Source organism: Arvicola amphibius, chromosome 4 (genome assembly GCF_903992535.2).
Source record: "Arvicola amphibius chromosome 4, mArvAmp1.2, whole genome shotgun sequence".
Taxonomy (NCBI): Eukaryota; Metazoa; Chordata; class Mammalia; order Rodentia; family Cricetidae; genus Arvicola; species Arvicola amphibius.
Window position 1 is genome coordinate 21,913,770 of NC_052050.1, and position 19,547 is coordinate 21,933,316.

At 43.0% G+C, this 19,547-nt stretch overlaps 2 protein-coding genes across 4 annotated transcripts; both read left to right on the forward strand.

Annotated features, from left to right (window-relative positions):
• The first annotated feature begins 1,247 nt into the window (after positions 1 to 1,247).
• LOC119811759 (keratin-associated protein 4-7-like) lies at positions 1,248 to 10,115 on the forward strand. Of its 3 annotated transcripts, XM_038325756.1 has the most exons (3): positions 1,248 to 1,309; positions 1,370 to 1,804; positions 9,980 to 10,115. In XM_038325756.1, the coding sequence occupies exons 1-3, from the start codon at positions 1,248 to 1,250 to the stop codon at positions 10,113 to 10,115; spliced, it is 633 nt and encodes a 210-aa protein (XP_038181684.1). The 3 variants fall into 3 exon arrangements, with proteins under 3 accessions (XP_038181684.1, XP_038181686.1, XP_038181685.1); XM_038325758.1 differs by lacking the exon at positions 9,980 to 10,115 and adding an exon at positions 1,820 to 1,880 and having other exon boundaries at positions 1,248 to 1,669; XM_038325757.1 differs by lacking the exons at positions 1,248 to 1,309; positions 1,370 to 1,804 and adding an exon at positions 9,453 to 9,557 and having other exon boundaries at positions 9,606 to 10,115.
• Positions 10,116 to 15,305: 5,190 nt separating this feature from the next.
• LOC119811762 (keratin-associated protein 4-3-like) lies at positions 15,306 to 15,863 on the forward strand. Its single transcript, XM_038325762.1, has one exon. It carries the CDS (start codon positions 15,306 to 15,308, stop codon positions 15,861 to 15,863), a length of 558 nt encoding a protein of 185 aa, XP_038181690.1.
• The last annotated feature ends 3,684 nt before the right edge of the window (positions 15,864 to 19,547 follow it).

Consider the following 19,547-nt stretch of genomic DNA (forward strand, 5'->3'; position numbering starts at 1 on the left):
TACAATCTCCAGGCATTCAGAAGAACGGGTTTTCTAGGAAGGCCAACAACAGACTGGAGATGTGCTTGCATGGGTGTTCTCAGAGAGACCAGCCTAACTTAGGCGTGGCATTAACCTGGAAGATCATGACACAAAGCCAGGATAGCCTGTTTTTAAGTTCCCTTGACTTCAGGGAGGACATAAGGGACTGTCAGCAGTTCTTGTTTTCTGAGGCGTCATCAGCTAGAAGGCATATTTTTCCAGCCTTTAAGCATACACTATGTTTTCACAGTGAGAACACATAGGCAGATATCCTGAGTTAGAAATCTGTACCCTCTAGTCTCCTGCTTGAGGAACTGATAACCAACAACCCAGATGAAGCAGGAAAGCTTTGGGCTTTAAAAGCCCAACAAAACAACATGGTAGGATCCAAGTTAGAGCAAGAGGCAAGCACACAGTGAACTATCGTCGATGGGTAGGCAAGTGTGTCTTAAAAACGGGAAATGGATCAATGTCTCCCGCTGAAGCTACAAAGACAGTAAGTCAACAATGAAAATCAGCTCCTCGGCAGCAAGCTGAGGGACCTGGATCTCAGGCTGTAGCTGCACTTGACAGCCAACTTCCCCTGAGATGCCCTAAGAATAAGTTTGGAGTGTTTGTGCCTGGCAAAAAGCAAATAGTAAAATGCCATGTTTTATAATCGTAACTGAAAATAGTGCTGTGTTCCCCCATGAGAAAGTCTAAACACTGAGTTATTAATCACAGCTCGCAGGGAATACATCAGTGCCCTGTCCCACACTCAGATCTTTTCTGGCCATCTGTAACAAATGGACAGTCAGATTAGACCACGGATTTACTCTCTTGGGTGGCTAGAAACAATTGCATGTTACACCAGAATGGAAAGACCATGTGGTGTGAACTGAGACTGAAGTGTGTACTGTCAAGAGGCAAGATGCCATGTGATGGTGCCCTTTGATGATGCTGTGTTAGAAGGGTAATGCAGGAAGTGCTGACCGACAAATTCTAACACATCAGGAAGAGAAATGGTGCTTCCTACCTTACCTGAAAATGTAACCAGGAAAAGAATATTGCTTAATTTTATAATCACATATTTATCAACATAAGAAATAACAAGGAAAGAATGCTGCATGTGAGGACAGCAGTCCCTCAGTGGGGTATAAAAGAGGATGTGGGCAGGGAGACTCCCACTTCCAAATCTTCCAACCCACCTTCTTGTAAACCAACCTAGAACCTCCACCTCTGACACCATGGTCAGCTCCTGTTGTGGCTCTGTCTGCTCTGAGGAGAGCTGTGGCCAAGGCTGCTGCCAGCCCAGCTGCTGCCAACCCAGCTGCTGCCAATCCAGCTGCTGCCAGATCACCTGCTGCAGGCCCACCTGCTGCAGGCCCACCTGCTGCAGGCCCACCTGCTGCAGGCCCACCTGCTGTGTGTCCAGCTGCTGCAGACCCAGCTGCTGCCAGTCTGTGTGCTGCCAGCCCACCTGTTGCCGCCCCAGCTGCTGCATTTCTAGCTGCTGCAGGCCTTCCTGCTGCCGCCCCAGCTGCTGTCGCCCTAGCTGCTGTGTGTCCAGCTGCTGCAGGCCCAGCTGCTGCCAGTCTGTGTGCTGCCAGCCCACCTGCTGCCGTCCCAGCTGCTGCATCTCCAGTTGTTGCCGTCCCAGCTGCTGTGTGTCCAGTTGTTGCCGACCCAGCTGCTGTGTGCCTAGCTGCTGCCGCCCTTGCTCTGGTGGTTCCAGCTGTTGTGGAGCTAGCTGCTGCCACCCCAGCTGCTGCATTTCTAGCTGCTGCCGCCCCTCCTGCTGTGTGTCCAGCTGCTGCAGGCCCACCTGTTGCCAGAGCACCTGCTGTCGCCCAGCATGCTCTAGCTGTTCTTGTTGCTGAGAATTCACACCCACAGTCTCCTGTTCTTCACCAACTAACATTCTTGATGTAAACCACCTGTGAGCTGAATCCTGTGCTGCCAGCTATAAGTCCTTAATTCCAGTTGATTAGAATGCTGATTTTGCCTACAAATAGACCGTATCTCTCACCACTCTACTCTCTCTTTCTTATATGAACACAATGTTGAATTTCCTTTAGATTCCTTGAACCTAGTATGTGACCTCCTCATAGAAGCACTTGTTATCTGCCCTATTTCCTAAAATGGACTCATTCCTACACCTTAAATAAATGTGGGTTTTCCAGCCATGTAAGTATAAAAGCATTTTGTCTTTTTCCTTCCTGCTGTCATGCGTCAGATTTTCCGTAGCCAATCTCTAGAAATGAAAAGACCACAGGACATGGTGGCATGCCTGCCAACCCTTTTCTTTCAGAAGTCTTCCTTAGAAAGCTTAAATATGGATGTTTAGAGCCAGTACCTAGATCCCTCCTGCAGACAGTCTCTTACAAAGACCGAGCTTTAGGCAGGAGAGTTCAAACCTCTATGCTCCTACCTGTATTTAAGGGGTTATCAGTCAGCAGCACGCTGACTTAGGCTGTGTTTAAGGGGCTGTCCAAAGACGTGTGTGCTCTGTTGGGTTTGGTAAAAACAGAGCCTTAAACAGGAACTTTTGCCAAAACAATAACAAAGAAACTTCCAGGGAGAAGATTACATTAGTAGAAACAAAGTATATTTTCCATAAATGCCAATACATTTGATACCATTTGATTGGGAGGTTCTAGAATTTGAGCAAGACTACAACCCTTCCTTCCTTAGAGGCAAAAAAATCTGGACCTTTGATGAAGAAGGACACTTACAAGAAATTCCACACTAGCTCAGAATTGAGAAATAGACAGTTATTTATTTAGGGGTAGACTCACAAATCAGAATCCTCTGCTGGAACAGAGATCAGAAACCAAATCCTGCAGCTGGACAAAGAGAAGCATGCTCTGCATCGGCATGATTAGCATAATAGGCCACGCCCCAGTGGGCTGGTAACTACTGGCTGCAGGATTTCCTATGGGAGACCTTTGCACTGCTATTCAGTTATCGCCGTCTGTGACCACGTGGTGTAGGAGAGGTGCAGGTAGGGCAGACACATGGGGAGAAGGCAGCATACGTATATGAGAAGAAGTACTCCAAGAACATAGCACACAGCAAATGAGCAGCGTGAGCCAACTGCATTCTATGCTCACACTAACTTAAGGATGGAGACCATAGGATAAAGGGCACCTGGGTAGAGCATCCTTTTATTCATCCATACACCTCCTTCTTCTAGTTACTGCAGCTCATTTAGTCAGAATACCTAGAGCAAGTTATAGTGATCATATCAGATGCCTTCTTTGATGACTCACTTACATCATAACCTGAGCGCTCTGAGCCAGTGGCTACTATATCCTTATTTAACTACAATGGCTATTCTTGGCCGTTTACAATTAGAACTCAAACTAAAATTGCCAGGACTGCATAGTGGGTCATCGGTGTTTAATATACTGTTCATCAGGGTCCCTACATCACCATGGTGGAGCAATTAGTCACTGTGAGTCAATTTCAGGTATTCAGATGCTCTGTGTTCTTTCAGACCATGTTGTGATGAAGAGCAGAATATTCAAGACAACCTGAGGCTAAGACAATGAATTTATACTTCTACTGGGTCTATATGACCCAGGGCTGTCTTCTCCTAACTTTATAGCATTAGGGCTCCTTCTGCATTTCATACCAGATGCTGGTAGCTCACTTCCACCAAGATTTTATATACTGCAAGATAGCTATAATTGGGTTTGTTAAGTGGCCTTATGGTCTTCTACTGATATAGTTGCTTTGTGGGGACTGTCCTAGAGAATTCTACTGAAATACAACTTGGTTGATTATTGTAGGACATTTGTTTACACTGTGTGAAGATGTGTTGCTGTGAATGGTTTAATAAAGAGCTGAATGGCCAATAGTTAGGCAGGGGAGAATAGGCAGGACTTCCAGGGCAAGAACGGAACTCAGGATGAATCTAGGCATGTCAGCAAGACACTAAGAAAGTCGGACATACTCTGTAGAGGAGAGGCAATGAGCCATGTGGAAAAATGTAGATTAATATAAATGGCTTAATTTAAGTGATTAGAGCTGGTTTGAAACAAGCCTAAGCAAAGGCCAAACTTCCATGATTAATAATAAGTCTCCATGTCATTATTTGGGGTCTGGCAGTCCAAAGAAAGATCTTACATTTGGTACCCTATCTTGGGTGCCAAATGATGTTTTTCTGTTGGCTTAGTGGCTGCATATGAATCAACTGATATTTTAATTAACATCTGCAGCCTCACAGTCCCCAGCCAGTGCCTTGAGGGCCTTCTAGTCCTACCACCCCAGCTCTGTTGTGGGTTTCAACCACATGTCGGTTTAAACTAAGTTTCTATTGTTCTATTTACCAATGAAGACTCAGAAGTCAGATGTAGGGGTGAAAACCTGCTAGATCAGAGAAGCTAAGAAACAACCAGCTGACCTTGCTTTTTGACTGGAGACACTATCTATCAGAGGACTGCCCTCCTTTTCAATTAATGGCTCATGGGTTTGAGAAATCTATCCAGATGGAACTTGGAGGAGGAATCATGGATTTCCATTGGTGCCACTAACCTAGAAAATTTTCTCATTAAGTTCTTTCAGGGTACATATATACATGTTAGAGAACATCCCACAAGATCCAATATATACACTGAAAATTTTGCACCCAACCTGATAGAACCAACACTACTAAATACAAAGGGATTGATTGGTCCAGACATAATAATAGTGGAAGATTTCAATGTGTCTTCTTCAGTCAATTGATCATCTATACTCCTTTCCAGAAATTACCACAAAACTTTAGGGCTAACATATACTATTAGGTCAGATAGGCCAAACAGAAATCTAAAAATGTTCCATTAAACATCCTACATGTTCTCAGGACCCTGCAAAACTTTTTCCAAATCTTATTTAAGACCATTTGAGACCACAAATCAATTTCTACCAAACATAAGAATTTAAATATGTTCTTGTATGTTATCAGATAAAGATGAAATGAAAAGAGAAATCAGCAGTGAAAGAGATTACAGAAACAATACAGACATAGAGAGATTAAATGATATATTATTTGAGTGATCAGTCATTGAATAAATCATTGGGGAAGCTTTAAAATTCCTAAAATCAAATAAAAATGAAAACACAGCCTATCAGAGCCTGTGGTCCACAGCAAAGACAGTAAGTACTAATGTTTTAAACATGAGTGCCTATAGTTAACAACAAGGACTCTTTTAAAAATCTTTTCACAAGACAGTCAGGCCCACAAAGACAATCATCACATTTCCTTCAATATGTGGAAAAACCATGCACATGAAAATGAAAGAAGGACTTTAGGAAAGGGTAGAAATATAGTGACAGAGATTGAGAGATGGGTATCATCAAAGTACATTATATACTGATATAGAATGCCATGATAAAATCCTTTATTTTGTTCCATTAACATATGCTAATAAAACATAAATAGATATGCATATACATATGTACTGATACACATATATCTGTGGAGCCTACAGTAACAGATATTCCAAGTTTGGGTGCCCATGTCTTACAATTAGAAACATCAGGTTCTCCTTTAAAACCCACAGATTGCTGGGAGTTATGCTCTACTCCTGCCCCAGCTGCCATTCCTAACTGGTTACCCATCCCATAATTATACCTATATTAATTCTCAGAACTAAATGGTTCTGCCTGGATTCTTTTGTGATCTTATCATTCCCATTACTCCTAGGAAGCTACATTCTGCAGCAATACTTCCTATAAAATGAGGGTTTAGTTAATTATCTCTACTCTGAATTTCTTCACAATGCTGGTGACCCCTGAATTGCTGTATCCTCATCATCTTAGTAAACAGAGCATCTCTTGGGCCACCCAGAAACAAAATGAGTTTGTTGGGCTTATGGCCCTAAAGAATAAGTATATTCTAGCATATCTACTTTTCTGCAACCTTTGATATCTTCTTTTTCTTGGTGTTCTTTATACCTGTCACTTGTCATTACATGACTTCAAGAAAAGTTAGTGGTTTCAAGGCTGCACTCAATTAACTTACAGTGCCTGATGGCCAGGAATCAGACGGTGTGGTTGCATTGTTGGATACCTGGCACTTCATAAGCTTCAGTAAAGATGCTGGCTGGCATTGGTGTCGAGAATATTTCAGCGCGGGTCTGTGAGTTCATGCGGGGCTGTGAAATGAAGACATAGAGACACACTGAGAATGAACTTAGCCTCCGTGACTGCAGGGGGCTCAGTCTTGGTGAACTGAAGCCCTTGTTTTTACCTCCCAGCATCTTTATTTTTCCCTATGTTTACGCTTTAGCTAGTAGATTTCCACATCTCAAAACAAACTAATAGTCACTTCCAACAGTACAATGCCAGGTACAAATACCTGATTCATGAGGTACCACAGTTTTCCAGGTCTCCTCTAAACCAAATTTTGCATAGGCTATGCATCCATGGGAAACTCTAAGTCAATATTCACCTAAGAGCAACAAAAGGTATTTGTAACCCAGAGGAAGACATAGAGGCAGTTTGAAAACTCTGGAGCCAGGCCAAGGATAGCCCAGCCGGGTTTCATGGCCAGTAGAGGTTACTTGTTATCCCTCTGGTACCAGGTCGGTGGGACATTATGACACAACTGGGGGCTCTTCTGGGGAGTCACTCTGAAAGAATCCAATTTGAAGCTCACTTCTGGGATAGCTGAGAATACCTTCTTCCTTGACACCACTGGCAAAGAGCCTCAGCATCTCCTAGTTTTGCTCCATGAATTTCTCCCACCTAAATTCATCAAATCCAGTGACAGAGGATGAGCCTGAAAAAGAGTTTTCTGGCAAGAGGAAATGACTTTAAAACCTCTGGGGGCATTTTCTTAATTAATAGTCAAGGTGGGTGAGCCCAGCTCACTGGGTACTGCTCCTGATTCTGTGGTCCTGTAGGTTGGGTCCATGGGGGTTGCATAAAGATGGGTACAGAGCACCAAAGTCTAATAAACCAGAAGTAAACTTTATTCAAGGAAAAAATTAAAAAAAAAAATCTCCATGGGACACAAAAAGCTTATCAGCTAGCTAAGACCCAGCCAGAGATGGGAGTGTGTAAGGCTGTGGCAAAGGCCAGTTTCTGAACCCACCTTGTTATAGTAAAGGGGGGCACCAAGCAGTAGGTTTGAACAAAGGAATTTTTACAATCTCGAGGTAAAACTCAGATACAGATTGCCTTACTTTACAATCTTTATTAACAGAGTTTTTCAGTAAAACTAATGCTTATATTTGACCCATGTCTTCCCTGGTAGTTTCAGGTTTTTACCGAAGCTCTGCAATCTCTCCTTCGATGTTGCCAGTTTTACATAGCAGGGATAATGCATAATCCAGAGGTCACATATATCCACCTCCTAAAAGTTAACTCAGCTCATGTCAGTCGTTAATCACGGATGGTTGGCGTGTTATTTTAGGCTAATTCTCAGTTTGCAAGAGATGCTTTGGCCTTGTAAATAGAGCTATGGGCTGTAAAACAGAGTAAGCCACTCCTAATAGTTAATCCTCCAGCTGCTGACAGTCTGCGTTCATTCTCCTAGGCTTACAACTTCATATTTCTTTATTTCTAAATGCTGGAGTCTGCATTTTTATATTTTTATTCTTGGACACTTCAGTATGGTATAAGAAAATAGGCTGATCAAGCTATGAGGAGTGAGTCAGTTAATAGCACTCCTCCATGGCTTCCTGCACCCGCTCCTGCCTCAGGTTTCTGTCCTGCTTGAGTTCCTGCCCTGGCTTCTCTCAGTGATAGATGGTGCTGAGGAAGTGCAAGCTGAAACAAACCCTTTCCTTTCCAAATAGCTAAAGATATTACCATGAAAAAAAAATGGCCAGAATGAAACCCACCTACAGGCATTATATTTACCTACGCATAGAATATATAACAGGTATGTTTTTTAAAAGAGAATGAGCTACGTATTTACAGAACATAAATGATAACTGGAAAATAAAGTGTGGTCTACTTGCCATGCCTTTCAAGTCCCTATTGTCACCGTGCATCAGGTTACTTACGTTTTCTATTGAAATTGGCCTGGTTCCTGGATGGTATTTGTAAATGCCATCCGTGTCCATTTACATTTCCCCTGTGTTTATCTCAGTTCTTTTATTATGTTATCATAAAAAAAGACAGACAAGAAGAAAATTCTGTAACCAGGAAATAATGGTTCACCACCTTCTACCCTGTGTGACCACAAAAAAGGCATTTGTAAGCATGGTGCAGATGTTAAATCTTAATTCTATGAAAACAGATTGTGGGTAGGACTTACCCAGTACGTGGATTCATGATGTTCCCACTACTGAGTTTCCTCTGCCATCACTCAGTGTTCTGTCTACAGTAATTTTTCACTGTACTTCAAGCTAGAGCAGTTTCTCTCACCCATGTGGGTCTTCAGGTGTTGGGAATAGAGTAGCTGCGTACACACACATGCATGTACAACCACACCCACAACCCTCTACAAATAAAAATACCTCTTAAAGAAAATTGAGTTATACCCCCTCCTACCAGAAGCCATGAAAGAAAATAGTCCTTAAGAAGTAACATATTTGAGCCAGACGGTTGTGGTGAGGATTTTAATTCTAGCACTGGGAAGGCAGAGACAGGCAGATCTCTGTGAGTTCGAGGCCAGCCTGATTTACAAGAGCTAGTTCCAGAATAGATTCCAAAGCTGTTTGGAAACCCCCCAAAAAGTAACTGTAAATTTACACACACATACACACACACACACACACACACACATACACACACACACACACACATATACGCATTGGAAATGTCTTTCTTAATCTCCTTAAATTTGCATAGAAACCTCTATAATTAACAAAATACCCTTTATTGATGCTTTAGTCTCTGCAGATATTTTATTACAATATTATATATAATATTCATAGTTATAATATATAATATAACATTAGCTATATACTACTACATTTTAAAATAACATATTTAAAATAAAAATATATTTTAAGTCTGTTTGAGTATATATATATATAAAGTCCAAGTCTATTAGACTGTAAGAGATATTTTCAAAAAATTACATCACCACAATCCTGACATTAGGGTACAGTGGACCATACAAAATTGGAACAAAGTGAACAGAACAAGATGCAAAATGCCAGGTGACACCTCTCTTGGAAGAAATTGAAAGAGGAAAGACATTTAAATGGTGCCAAGAATACACCTTGGTTTTTGAGACTGGAGGGAGGGCTCAGCAGCAGCGGACAATGAGCAAACCAGGAAAAGGAAATAATATTCATCTGCCTTATAATTTAGCCAGGAAAAGAAACTTGCCTAATTTGATAATCAACAGTTTATTAACCTAAACAATAACAAAGAAAGAATGCTGCATGTGAGAACAGCAGCCCCTCAGTGGGGTATAAAAGGGGATGTGGGCAGGGAGACTCCCACTTCCAAATCTTCCAACCCACCTTCTTGTAAACCTACCCAGAACCTGCACCTCTGACACCATGGTCAGCTCCTGTTGTGGCTCTGTCTGCTCTGAGGAGAGCTGTGGCCAAGGCTGCTGCCAGCCCAGCTGCTGCCAGACCACCTGCTGCAGGCCCACCTGCTGTGTGTCCAGCTGCTGCAGACCCAGCTGCTGTCAGTCTGCGAGCTGCCAGCCCACCTGTTGCCGCCCCAGCTGCTGTGTGTCCAGCTGCTGCAGACCCAGCTGCTGTCAGTCTGCGTGCTGCCAGCCCACCTGTTGCCGTCCCAGCTGCTGTGTTTCCAGCTGCTGCAGGCCCTCTTGCTGCATCTCCAGTTGCTGCCGCCCATGCTGTAGCAGTTCCAGCTGTTGTGGATCCAGCTGCTGCCGCCCTAGCTGCTGCATTTCTAGCTGCTACAGGCCTTCCTGCTGCCGCCCTAGCTGCTGTGTTTCCAGCTGCTGCAGGCCCTCTTGTTGCATCTCCAGTTGCTGCCGCCCTTGCTGTGGCAGTTCCAGCTGCTGTGGATCCAGCTGCTGCCGCCCCAGCTGCTGCATTTCCAGCTGCTGCAGGCCTTCCTGCTGCCGCCCTAGCTGCTGTGTGTCCAGCTGCTGCAGGCCCTCTTGTTGCATCTCCAGTTGCTGCTGCCCCACCTGCTGCCAGACCACCTGCTGCCGCCCAGCATGTTCTAGTGGTTCTTGCTGCTGAGTTCTTTCCCCCATGGTCTCCCATTCTTCACCACACAGGATTCCTGATGTAGACCTTCTGTGTGCTGAGTCCTGAGAGGCATCTTGTAAAGCCTCTGCTACAACTGAGATTTATTGGGACAACAAATGCATTGCCACACTCCTGCCTGTTTCTAAAATGAACTCACATTTCAGTGTTCTTTGAACTCTGTAAACTCTTGCAATAATTTGCTCTTCACTATATTTTTAAAAAATCAAGCTTTCTACATCTTAAATAAAGTGAAATGTTGAAGGAACATAAATAAAATGACATTGTGTCTCCTTATTTTTCTTGCTAAAATTGACCCAAATTTCCCCTAATGCCTGGGTAAGCTGAGAGTTTACTGGATTAACAGTCATCCACTGATTTTCAAACCTCATGATTAAGAATATCCTAGCCCCACATTGGAGCACCGGACTGAGCTCCCAAGGTCCAATTGAGGAGCAGAAGGAGGGAGAACATGAGAAAGAAAGTCAGGACCGTGAGGGGTGCATTCACCCACTGAGACGGTGGGACAGAACTAACGGGAGATCACCAAGTCCAGTTGGAATGGGACTGATGGAACATGCGTCCAAACCGGACTCTCTGAATGTGCCTGATGGTGGAGGAGGACTGAGAAACCAAGGACAATGGTGATGGGCTTGGACTCTACAGCATGGATGGGCTTTGTGTGAGCCTTGTCAGTTTGGTTGCTCACCTTCCTGGACCTGGGGGGAGTTGGGAGGACCTTGGACTTAACATAGTGAAGGGAACCCTGATGGCTCTTTGGCCTGGAGAGGGAGGGAGTGGGGGTATGGGTGGAAGGGAGGGGAGGGAGGGGGGAGGAGTAGGGGAGGAGATAGAAAGTTTTAATAAAAAAATGAGGGAAAAAAAGAATATCCTAGCATATCTACTTCTTTGCGCCTTTTGATTTTTCTCCCTTCTTAGGTGTTGAGAGACCAAATGAGTCTAGAATAATAATCAATGGTTATGCTACTCCCTGAACACAAAGAAGCTAGAACACCACACACTTATTATCTGTTTCTGTGGATCAGGAATCGGGTATAGACAGGTTTCATTGTCTGTGCCCTTGTGTGTCACACAGCATCAGGGAAGGTGTCAGCTGGCACTGAGCACTCTTTTAGGGACAGCCTGGAAGGGTCTACTTCCACCTCCACTTGTCTGCAATTGCTGAGAACATTTGCCTCCCTGGTAGCATTGGAATGAGATCCTCAGGATTCCCACACAACGCCTGGCTTCATCGAAGGTAGCGACAGAGGGACAATGTGTAGGAGAGTTGGACACCAAGAGGAAAATGACAGTCCTTGGCTGCTTCATCCTTGATTGTTGCCCTGTGCTGTTGGTTAGAGGAAAATCGCTCACAAGAAAGGATTCGCACATGTGCAGTGGAAGAGCAGGAGAGAGAACTGAGGACACGGTAGGGGAACCCTGACCCCGGGGGAGAATATAATACCAAGCAAAAGAAAAAATACTGATATTGATAGTCTATGCAATAGTCACAAACTTTCTGTGAAACCAAACTACCCTGCTTGCAGATATTACTGGCTGGCTAATGGTGTCAAGAAAAACAAAATAAAGATCATCCAGGATCCTGAGGTAGTGATTCTTTGGGGTTGTGTGGGTAGAGATGTGGTCTAGACAGATATAGCAATTCTTGGAGATGAAATGTCTCTTTAATTAGTCTACACTTCCTTAAGAGCTATTGTGATGTAAATATACATGTACCCTTTTCTAGTTTCCCAGCCACTCAGACCCAAATAATCACACAAAAGCTATATTATTACAACACTGTTTGACCAATGACTCTAGCATATTCCTAGCTAGCTCTTGTCTCTTAAATTAACCCATTTCTATCAATCTGTGTACTGCCACAAGGCTGTGGTCTACTGGTAAGGTTCTGGTGGGGGTCTTTCTCATTTGGCAGCGACATGGCTTCTCCTTAATTCTTCCTACTCTCTCTATATATTTCTGTTAACTTTACTCTGCTAAACCGTTGGCCAAAACAGCTTCATTTATTAGCCAATGGTAATAAAACATATTCAGAGCATACAGAGGGAATTACACATTACTAGTATACGCATGTTTTCCTAAGAAAAAAAAGCTTATTTTTAAACAGATGAACTGAAATAATGATTAACTAGCTTTAAACAGCAAGATATATATATGAGACAGGGCTTCTCTGTAGCTTTAGAGACTCCTGGAACTAGCTCTTGTAGCCCAGGCTCACCTCAAACTCATAGAGTTCAGCCTGCCTGTGCTCTGTGCTTCCCAAGTGCTGGGATTAAAGGCATGCACTACCTCTACCCAGCCGAGTAATAAAAATATTTTAGGAGGAAACAGGAATCAATCAATGGTGGGAGGGCATTTTAATGATTTTAATGCATAGATCACTCTCAAGACTGATAATACTATTTAATATATATTCATTTGTGTATTTAGTATATTCATTCCTTTAATATTTGTTTGTTCATTCATTCATTATACACTCATTCATTCAATATATATTCATTAGTACTTAATGGAGCTTCATTTTTAATTATAAGGAAGTCAATTCCTTATAATTGTACTGGAAGTACGAGGCTTTCCACTGCATGCGCCTATTGTGTTCTCCATATAGATCATGAGGTTATAAGTTAGACACTGTTACTCACCTAATTATCCATTTTAGTTACAGACACAATACATACCAGGAATTTGTACAAACTAACATGATGCTTGACAAGATATCATCTCATCCTGGGCCGGGTTTCTGAACGACACGACACAGTTCCTGGATGCCTTTTGCAGATACAGTTGTCTCCCCTCCATTCTCACTGCACTGATGCTGTTTAGCTGGCTTCTTTCATTTTGGTATTTTGAAAAGATGAAAAGAGCAGTTTAAAGGGGAGAGAATTTACTTAAGATACTTCAGACTCCACCTACATAGCGCAGGTACAGCCTAGGCAGACATCACGTGGTTCCGGGGCACTGCAGTTGTCAGTTCTGGTCACTTCTATCGCACTGGCATCGATTATCCATTCCAGACTACCAGAAAATTTGCTGAGGTGCATACAGAGTGATTCTCTCAGCATGGAGTTTCCTCTTTAATTACCCTATTGCCATCTATAGCGGCTTCCCACTGGGCTTCAGGCCCATTCTCAGTGCTGTGGGTCTCCTAGTCTACAGTGCTTAGAGCTCAATGTTTCCAATTCAGGGAAATTTTCTCTGTGATTTAGATGCCACTGTGTGAAATGTAACTGGTTTTGTATGCTCTCTTCTGAACGAATGCAGCTGTGTAGTGTGGAAGTTTTAAGGAGAGAGATCTCAATTGTTGGGCACTGGGATAAACCATGGAATTTTACAATCTTTTGACACATATGATCTACTACAGACCTATTATGCGAAGTATTAGTTTGGGAAGGGAAGGCAAAGGCAATTTGTGACCCTTGCCAAATGAATCAGTCATGTCTCCAACTAGCTTAGTGGCTATGATTGTTTACAAATTGTTTGACAGAGGCAATTCACTCCACTGTTTTAGTTGTGGGAGCAAGGCCTTGGCTTAATTCTCATGTGCAGTTCTCGGTGTTGGGTTTGACCATAGACTCTTCTTGCACATGCTATACAGCGGTCTACAACTGGGTGTTAGCCTCAGCCCCAGAGAGCTTCACTAACTTCCCTAAATCAACAGGGAAACCTCTCCTCTGACAATCAGCTGTGTCTTTATCTTTTTACTCTTTCTATGATGTTTTAAATCTAGCAAGCATTTTACTGTTGCTATGGACACATCTTCTCCTTCATCTTCGTCAGTGCTACAGAGAAAAGCCTAAAGTAAAAGCACAACAAAGTGAAAAGTGGCTTAGCAAGCCAAGGAGAGCAAGCAGTGAGATTAGTCTTTAAATTATCACCAGCTAGCTTCTTGTTCTTCAGCCTAAGGGAAGAAGAGAACGGCATATCTCCTTCTCAGAAGCTGTATTCAACTAGCCAGAGGGATGGGGACTGTGCAGCTTGCAGTCTTTCCTCTGACCACACAGTATACAGATGCAAACAAGAAATCCTGCCATCTAAACATTTGCTTCCTCTCATTGTCTTGTTATGTCAGCATTAACAGAACTCCCGAATGGATCAGACCCGTCCACCATCTAACTTCGGGAGCAGGAGTGTCTATAGGGTGCTCAACAGACACAGTAACGTTGGGTACAAGCTAGACTTAGTGCTTCAAAACCTTTCTAATTCTGTGCCCCTTTAATACAGTTCCTCATGTGATCCCAACGTTAACATTATTTTTACTGCTACTCCATAACTGTAATTTTGATACGTCAAGAACTGTAGTGTAAGTCTCTGTGTTTTCTGATCATCTTAGGGAACCCTGTGAAAGGTGACCTCCACAGGTTGAGAACCGCTGAATTCAGAGTGAGAGGCAATGACAGCTGTGCAGTAGGACTTCTGACATTTTGAAACAGAAGCAATATGGCTGGCAGGATCAGTTAAAGCCAAAAGACAGGATAGCAAAGTAATAAGGCCAAGGGGAGCAACTTAGGCACATGCATTTTATGATATACCTCAGCTCTGCAGCCAAAACTCTCCAGAGTGACATTAAAATTTGTGTTGGAGATTTGTTTTTTGTAGAAAAAAAAAGAATATAATCTAACTTTTTACCATTTACCTTACCACCTGGAGATTATTCCATCTCCAGTTTTAAAAGATCTAGAAACTGAATCACAGTCTACATGGAGAGTTGTCTGGGGTCTAACCTTCTCCTTTTACCCTCCTCAGTCACCAGGAAAGATCTGTGGGAATAAGAATGGCCTGAGTACACAGTCTAGCACTGTATAGCATGAGACTGAAGGGCAGAGCAATAAGACACCCAGTGTCTTGTGCAAACCCTTCTAGAAGGAACTAAATTCCCAAAGAAACTTCATAGATGGTTCATCGAAAACTGCCAATGAGCTCTAACACACCAGGAAAAGGAAACTCTTTTCCATTAACCTTGAAAATTTAGCCAGGAGAAGAAACTTGCCTAATTTGATAATCACCTGTTTATTAACCTAAACAATAACAAGGAAAGAATGCTGCATGTGATGACAGCAGCCCCTCAGTGGGGTATAAAAGGGGATGTGGGCAAGGAGACTCCCACTTCCAAATCTTCCAACCCACCTTCTTGTAAACCCACCCAGAACCTGCACCTCTGACACCATGGTCAGCTCCTGTTGTGGCTCTGTCTGCTCTGAGGAGAGCTGTGGCCAAGGCTGCTGCCAGCCCAGCTGCTGCCAACCCAGCTGCTGCCAATCCAGCTGCTGCCAGATCACCTGCTGCAGGCCCACCTGCTGCAGGCCCAGCTGCTGTGTGTCCAGCTGCTGCAGACCCAGCTGCTGTCAGTCTGTGTGCTGCCAGCCCACCTGTTGCCGCCCCAGCTGCTGCATTTCTAGCTGCTGCAGGCCTTCCTGCTGCCGCCCCAGCTGCTGCCGCCCTAGCTGCTGCCAGACCACCTGCTGCAGGCCCTCTTGCTGCATCTCAAGCTGCTGCCGCCCCTGCTGTGGCAGTTCCAGCTGTTGTGGGTCCACCTGCTGCCGCCCCAGCTGCTGCATTTCCAGCTGCTGCAGGCCTTCCTGCTGCCAAACCACCTGCTGCTGCCCCACCTGCTGTGTGCCCAGCTGCTGCAGACCCCAGTGCTGCATCTCCAGCTGCTGCCGCCCCACCTGTTGCCAGACCTCCTGCTGCCGCCCAGCATGCTCTAGCTGTTCTTGCTGCTGAGCGCTCTCACCCACAGTCTCCTGTTCTTCATCACCCACCATTCCAGATGTGAACCATGAGTCTCATGAGGCCCATTGTAAAGCCTCTGTCTTAACACATTTATTTCTACCTTCCAAATACACTGTCCCTGTTTCTCTGTCAAATGAACATAAAAATGACTTTTATGAAATCTGTAAACTTATCCTTATAATTTTCTCTTCTCCATTTTGAAAACAGCTTTTTCCCTGTTTAAATAAATCTTAGTTTTTCAAGAATACAAGTGTACATATGTCTCATCTCTCCATCTTGAATTGTCATCCTCGTTTGTCAATATTTATTCATCTCTAACAGTGCCAGGATCACAGCAGATGATTTCACGTGTGTCTACTATATTCCACCATATTCGTCTTCCATTATAGGAAGAAGATTGCATAGAGCAAACACACACATCTCCATGACCACCTCTATTGAAGAATGGTTTGCAGGAAGGGTAGAGAAGCCCATGAGCACTGAGCTCAAGTAATGAAATGCATTGAGATCGCATACTCTCCACCACTTCCTTCCAAGAGGAAGTGTGTCACTGTGATGTTACAGAGTCCCTGGGTGTCATGAGAGCTAGTTGTCTCCTGTGATGCTCTGCTCATTGTGGCCCCTTTCAGCTTCCTCTTTGCCTGGTATGACCTTTCAAGTTCAAATTCTTCCTGAGACTGTTGCCCAAGTACCTACCTCATGTCTGCCACTGCTATCCACCAAATCTGAGATAGCCCCACCAGTGAAGCAAGTCAAGAATCCCATATCCCTATTCATGGGTCACCCAGCACCCACACAGAGGCACCATGAGTGACTGTGCAGTAGCAAGGCCTAATTTCAGGATTGCCACTTACTGTATTGACCTATTATTTCATGAACCTGTAGCTTTAGTCCAATATTTGTGCAACTTGTGTTATACCATCCATCTTCAGTCTTTTTGCTGATTTAAAAAAAATTGCCAGAAGGTTTCCATTTAGTATTTAATAACTTCACAATACAGCATCTCGATATGACATTTTCATATGTCCAGAAAGTAATCTCATCTTAGGCTTACTGTCTTACCTTCCCTGACACTCATTCCCTCTCTGCCCTCTTGCTGACCTTAATCACCTTCTATCTCAGTCCTCTTACTTTTCCCAGTCCTTCCTTTTGGGCAGATTTCACATATGTGAGGCAACAATTGAAGCTCCTCTTCCCGAGGCTCACTTGTTTGTCTGATGTTCTTCCCTGCAAATAACAGGATTTCATTCTTTTTGGTGGGTGAATAATTCTCCATTGTGTGCGTAAGTCACATTTCCATCACTGATTCATCTGCACATATACACTGAGCTGATTTTAGTACTTGACTATTATAAATAGCTGCCCCATAAACATGGGTGCATTGGCATCTCTATTGTATATTGTTTTCTGTGTCTTTCTGTGCACATCCAGCAGTAGTATGGCTAGATCATTCGGGAGTTCTACTTTAGATTTTGAGAAAACTTTGCACTGATTTCCACGTGTTCCAGTTTTCACTCCCACTTGCAGTGTATAAGGGTCCAACTCCTTTGCATCCACCATACCATTTCTTCTTGTTTCTATAATGGTAGATATTCTGACTAGGGTGAGGTGGAATTTCAATGTGGTATGATTTAATCCCCCTCGTGGTTAAAAATATGCAAAACCATTGTCCACATGTTTAGTGATCCTTTATACATTTTCTCTTTGAAAGTATCTGTTTGAGAAAAATGTAGTGCTCAATAAAAATCAATAAAACATATATTATGTGAAAATTTTTAATAAGAAATTTGAAACACACAAAAAAGAAAGTGTCTATTTATCATTTATCTGCTTATTGGTTGGATATTTTGGTGTTTAAATTCTTAGGTCTTGGGGCTGGAGAGATGGCTTAGTGATTAAGAGCAATAGCTGTTCTTCCAGAGGACCTGGGTTTAATTCTCTTAATACTGAAGAAAAAGACTAAACAATATATTGAAACTGAAAAGGCATACCATGTTCAGGAATAGGCAGAGTTCTGAGAAAATAGCCATATTGTCAATGTCTAGCTAAATTGTCAATGCAATTTCTACCACAGATCCAATGACATCATTCATGGAACTAAAAAAAAAAAATCCTAAATTTCATGTGAAATCACAAAATACTATGAATAGTCAATACCATCTTAAATAAGAGAAGCAGCATTGTTTACTTTTGAAACCAACATATCCATGGGGGGAAAAAACCTTTTATCCTAAAAGATGTTGTGTTGGGGGTTATGGTCCAAAGCTTTCAGTACATATGGTTGAGAGGCAGACACCTCCAGGTGAATGGAATCTATGCTAAGCCAAATCACCTGAGAAACAAGACAGGTGAACATTGTGAATCACCTGTACTATGTACTGACACTAGCTCAAGGATGTGCGACCTGAATAGAACACCCTACCACCTACTTCACACATCTATTGCTTTTATTCTGTGCTCACCAATTCATTAGTTAAGATTGCTACAGGAAGTTATCTTAGGAGTATTGATTAACAAGTACCTGCTGTATATGCGACTTACCTTGTAGAACTACCAAGGTTCCAACCTGAGAGTTCTGAGGGATTGGTTACTATGTCCTTATTGGACTGTAGCTGTTTTATTTCTCCACTGACAGTTAAAATTACAGCTATAAACACCAGAACTAAAATCTAAAGTAGATCATCTAAAATTTCATTTATTCCTCCCTTTATGAATATACCCATGGGCACCCTCCAAGGTCAAAGGATACACATGGTGTTGTAGGGAGACCACTTGTTTCCCGGCCTTCTGAAAACAAGGCCACCTGGCTCAGACCTGAAATTATCACACAGAAACTGTATTAATGAAATCACTGCTTGGCCCATTAGCTCTAGCTTCTTATTTAGTAGCTCTTACATCTTAATTTAACCCATCTCCATTAATCTGTACATCACCATGAGGTCCTGGCCTACCAGCAAACTTTCAGAGTCATCTATCTCCAGTGGCAGCTCCATGGCTTCTCTCTGACTCTGTCTCCTTTCTCCCAGCATTCAGTTTATTTTTCCCTGCCTAGCTCTGTTCTACCCTATCAGGCCAAGCCAGTTTCTTTATTAACCAATGGTATGCACAGCATACAGAGAGGAATCCCACATCAACGCAGTCAAGAAAAGGCATACAGGAGCCAGCATTCTAGACATAGTCATTTCAAACCAAGATTGATTCTCTGTTGTTCCATTCTGAGGACTGATGTCATTCATGTCCTGTGAGTATTAAAGTGACCTAAAATAATAACAAGGAGTATTGCTTTTCAGTCTACACTGCTCGAAAATTAGTGGTTCAATATCACAGATATTTTTTATTACATAAAAAATTGAAATGTTGTTGTTGTTGTTGATGATGATGATGATGTTATTTGCCATGTAGGCAATTTAGTGAGGTGATCTCAGATTTCACTGCTCATTGGGATAATATGAGCAGCATCATAAAATATGGACACCATGCCCAAGCCCACAGCTATTAAATGAAGAACCTTCTACAAAGGAGCAAGCCGCTGTTACTGGGTCTCCCCCTGTGGGGGAGGGGTTCATTTTTCAGCCACTATGGCCTTCTGCTAGGTGAAGGTTTGTGATTCTGTGTCCATTGATCTGTAGTGAATTTGCTGTTTTCTTTTTCTTTTTTTCTTTTTCTTTCTTTTTA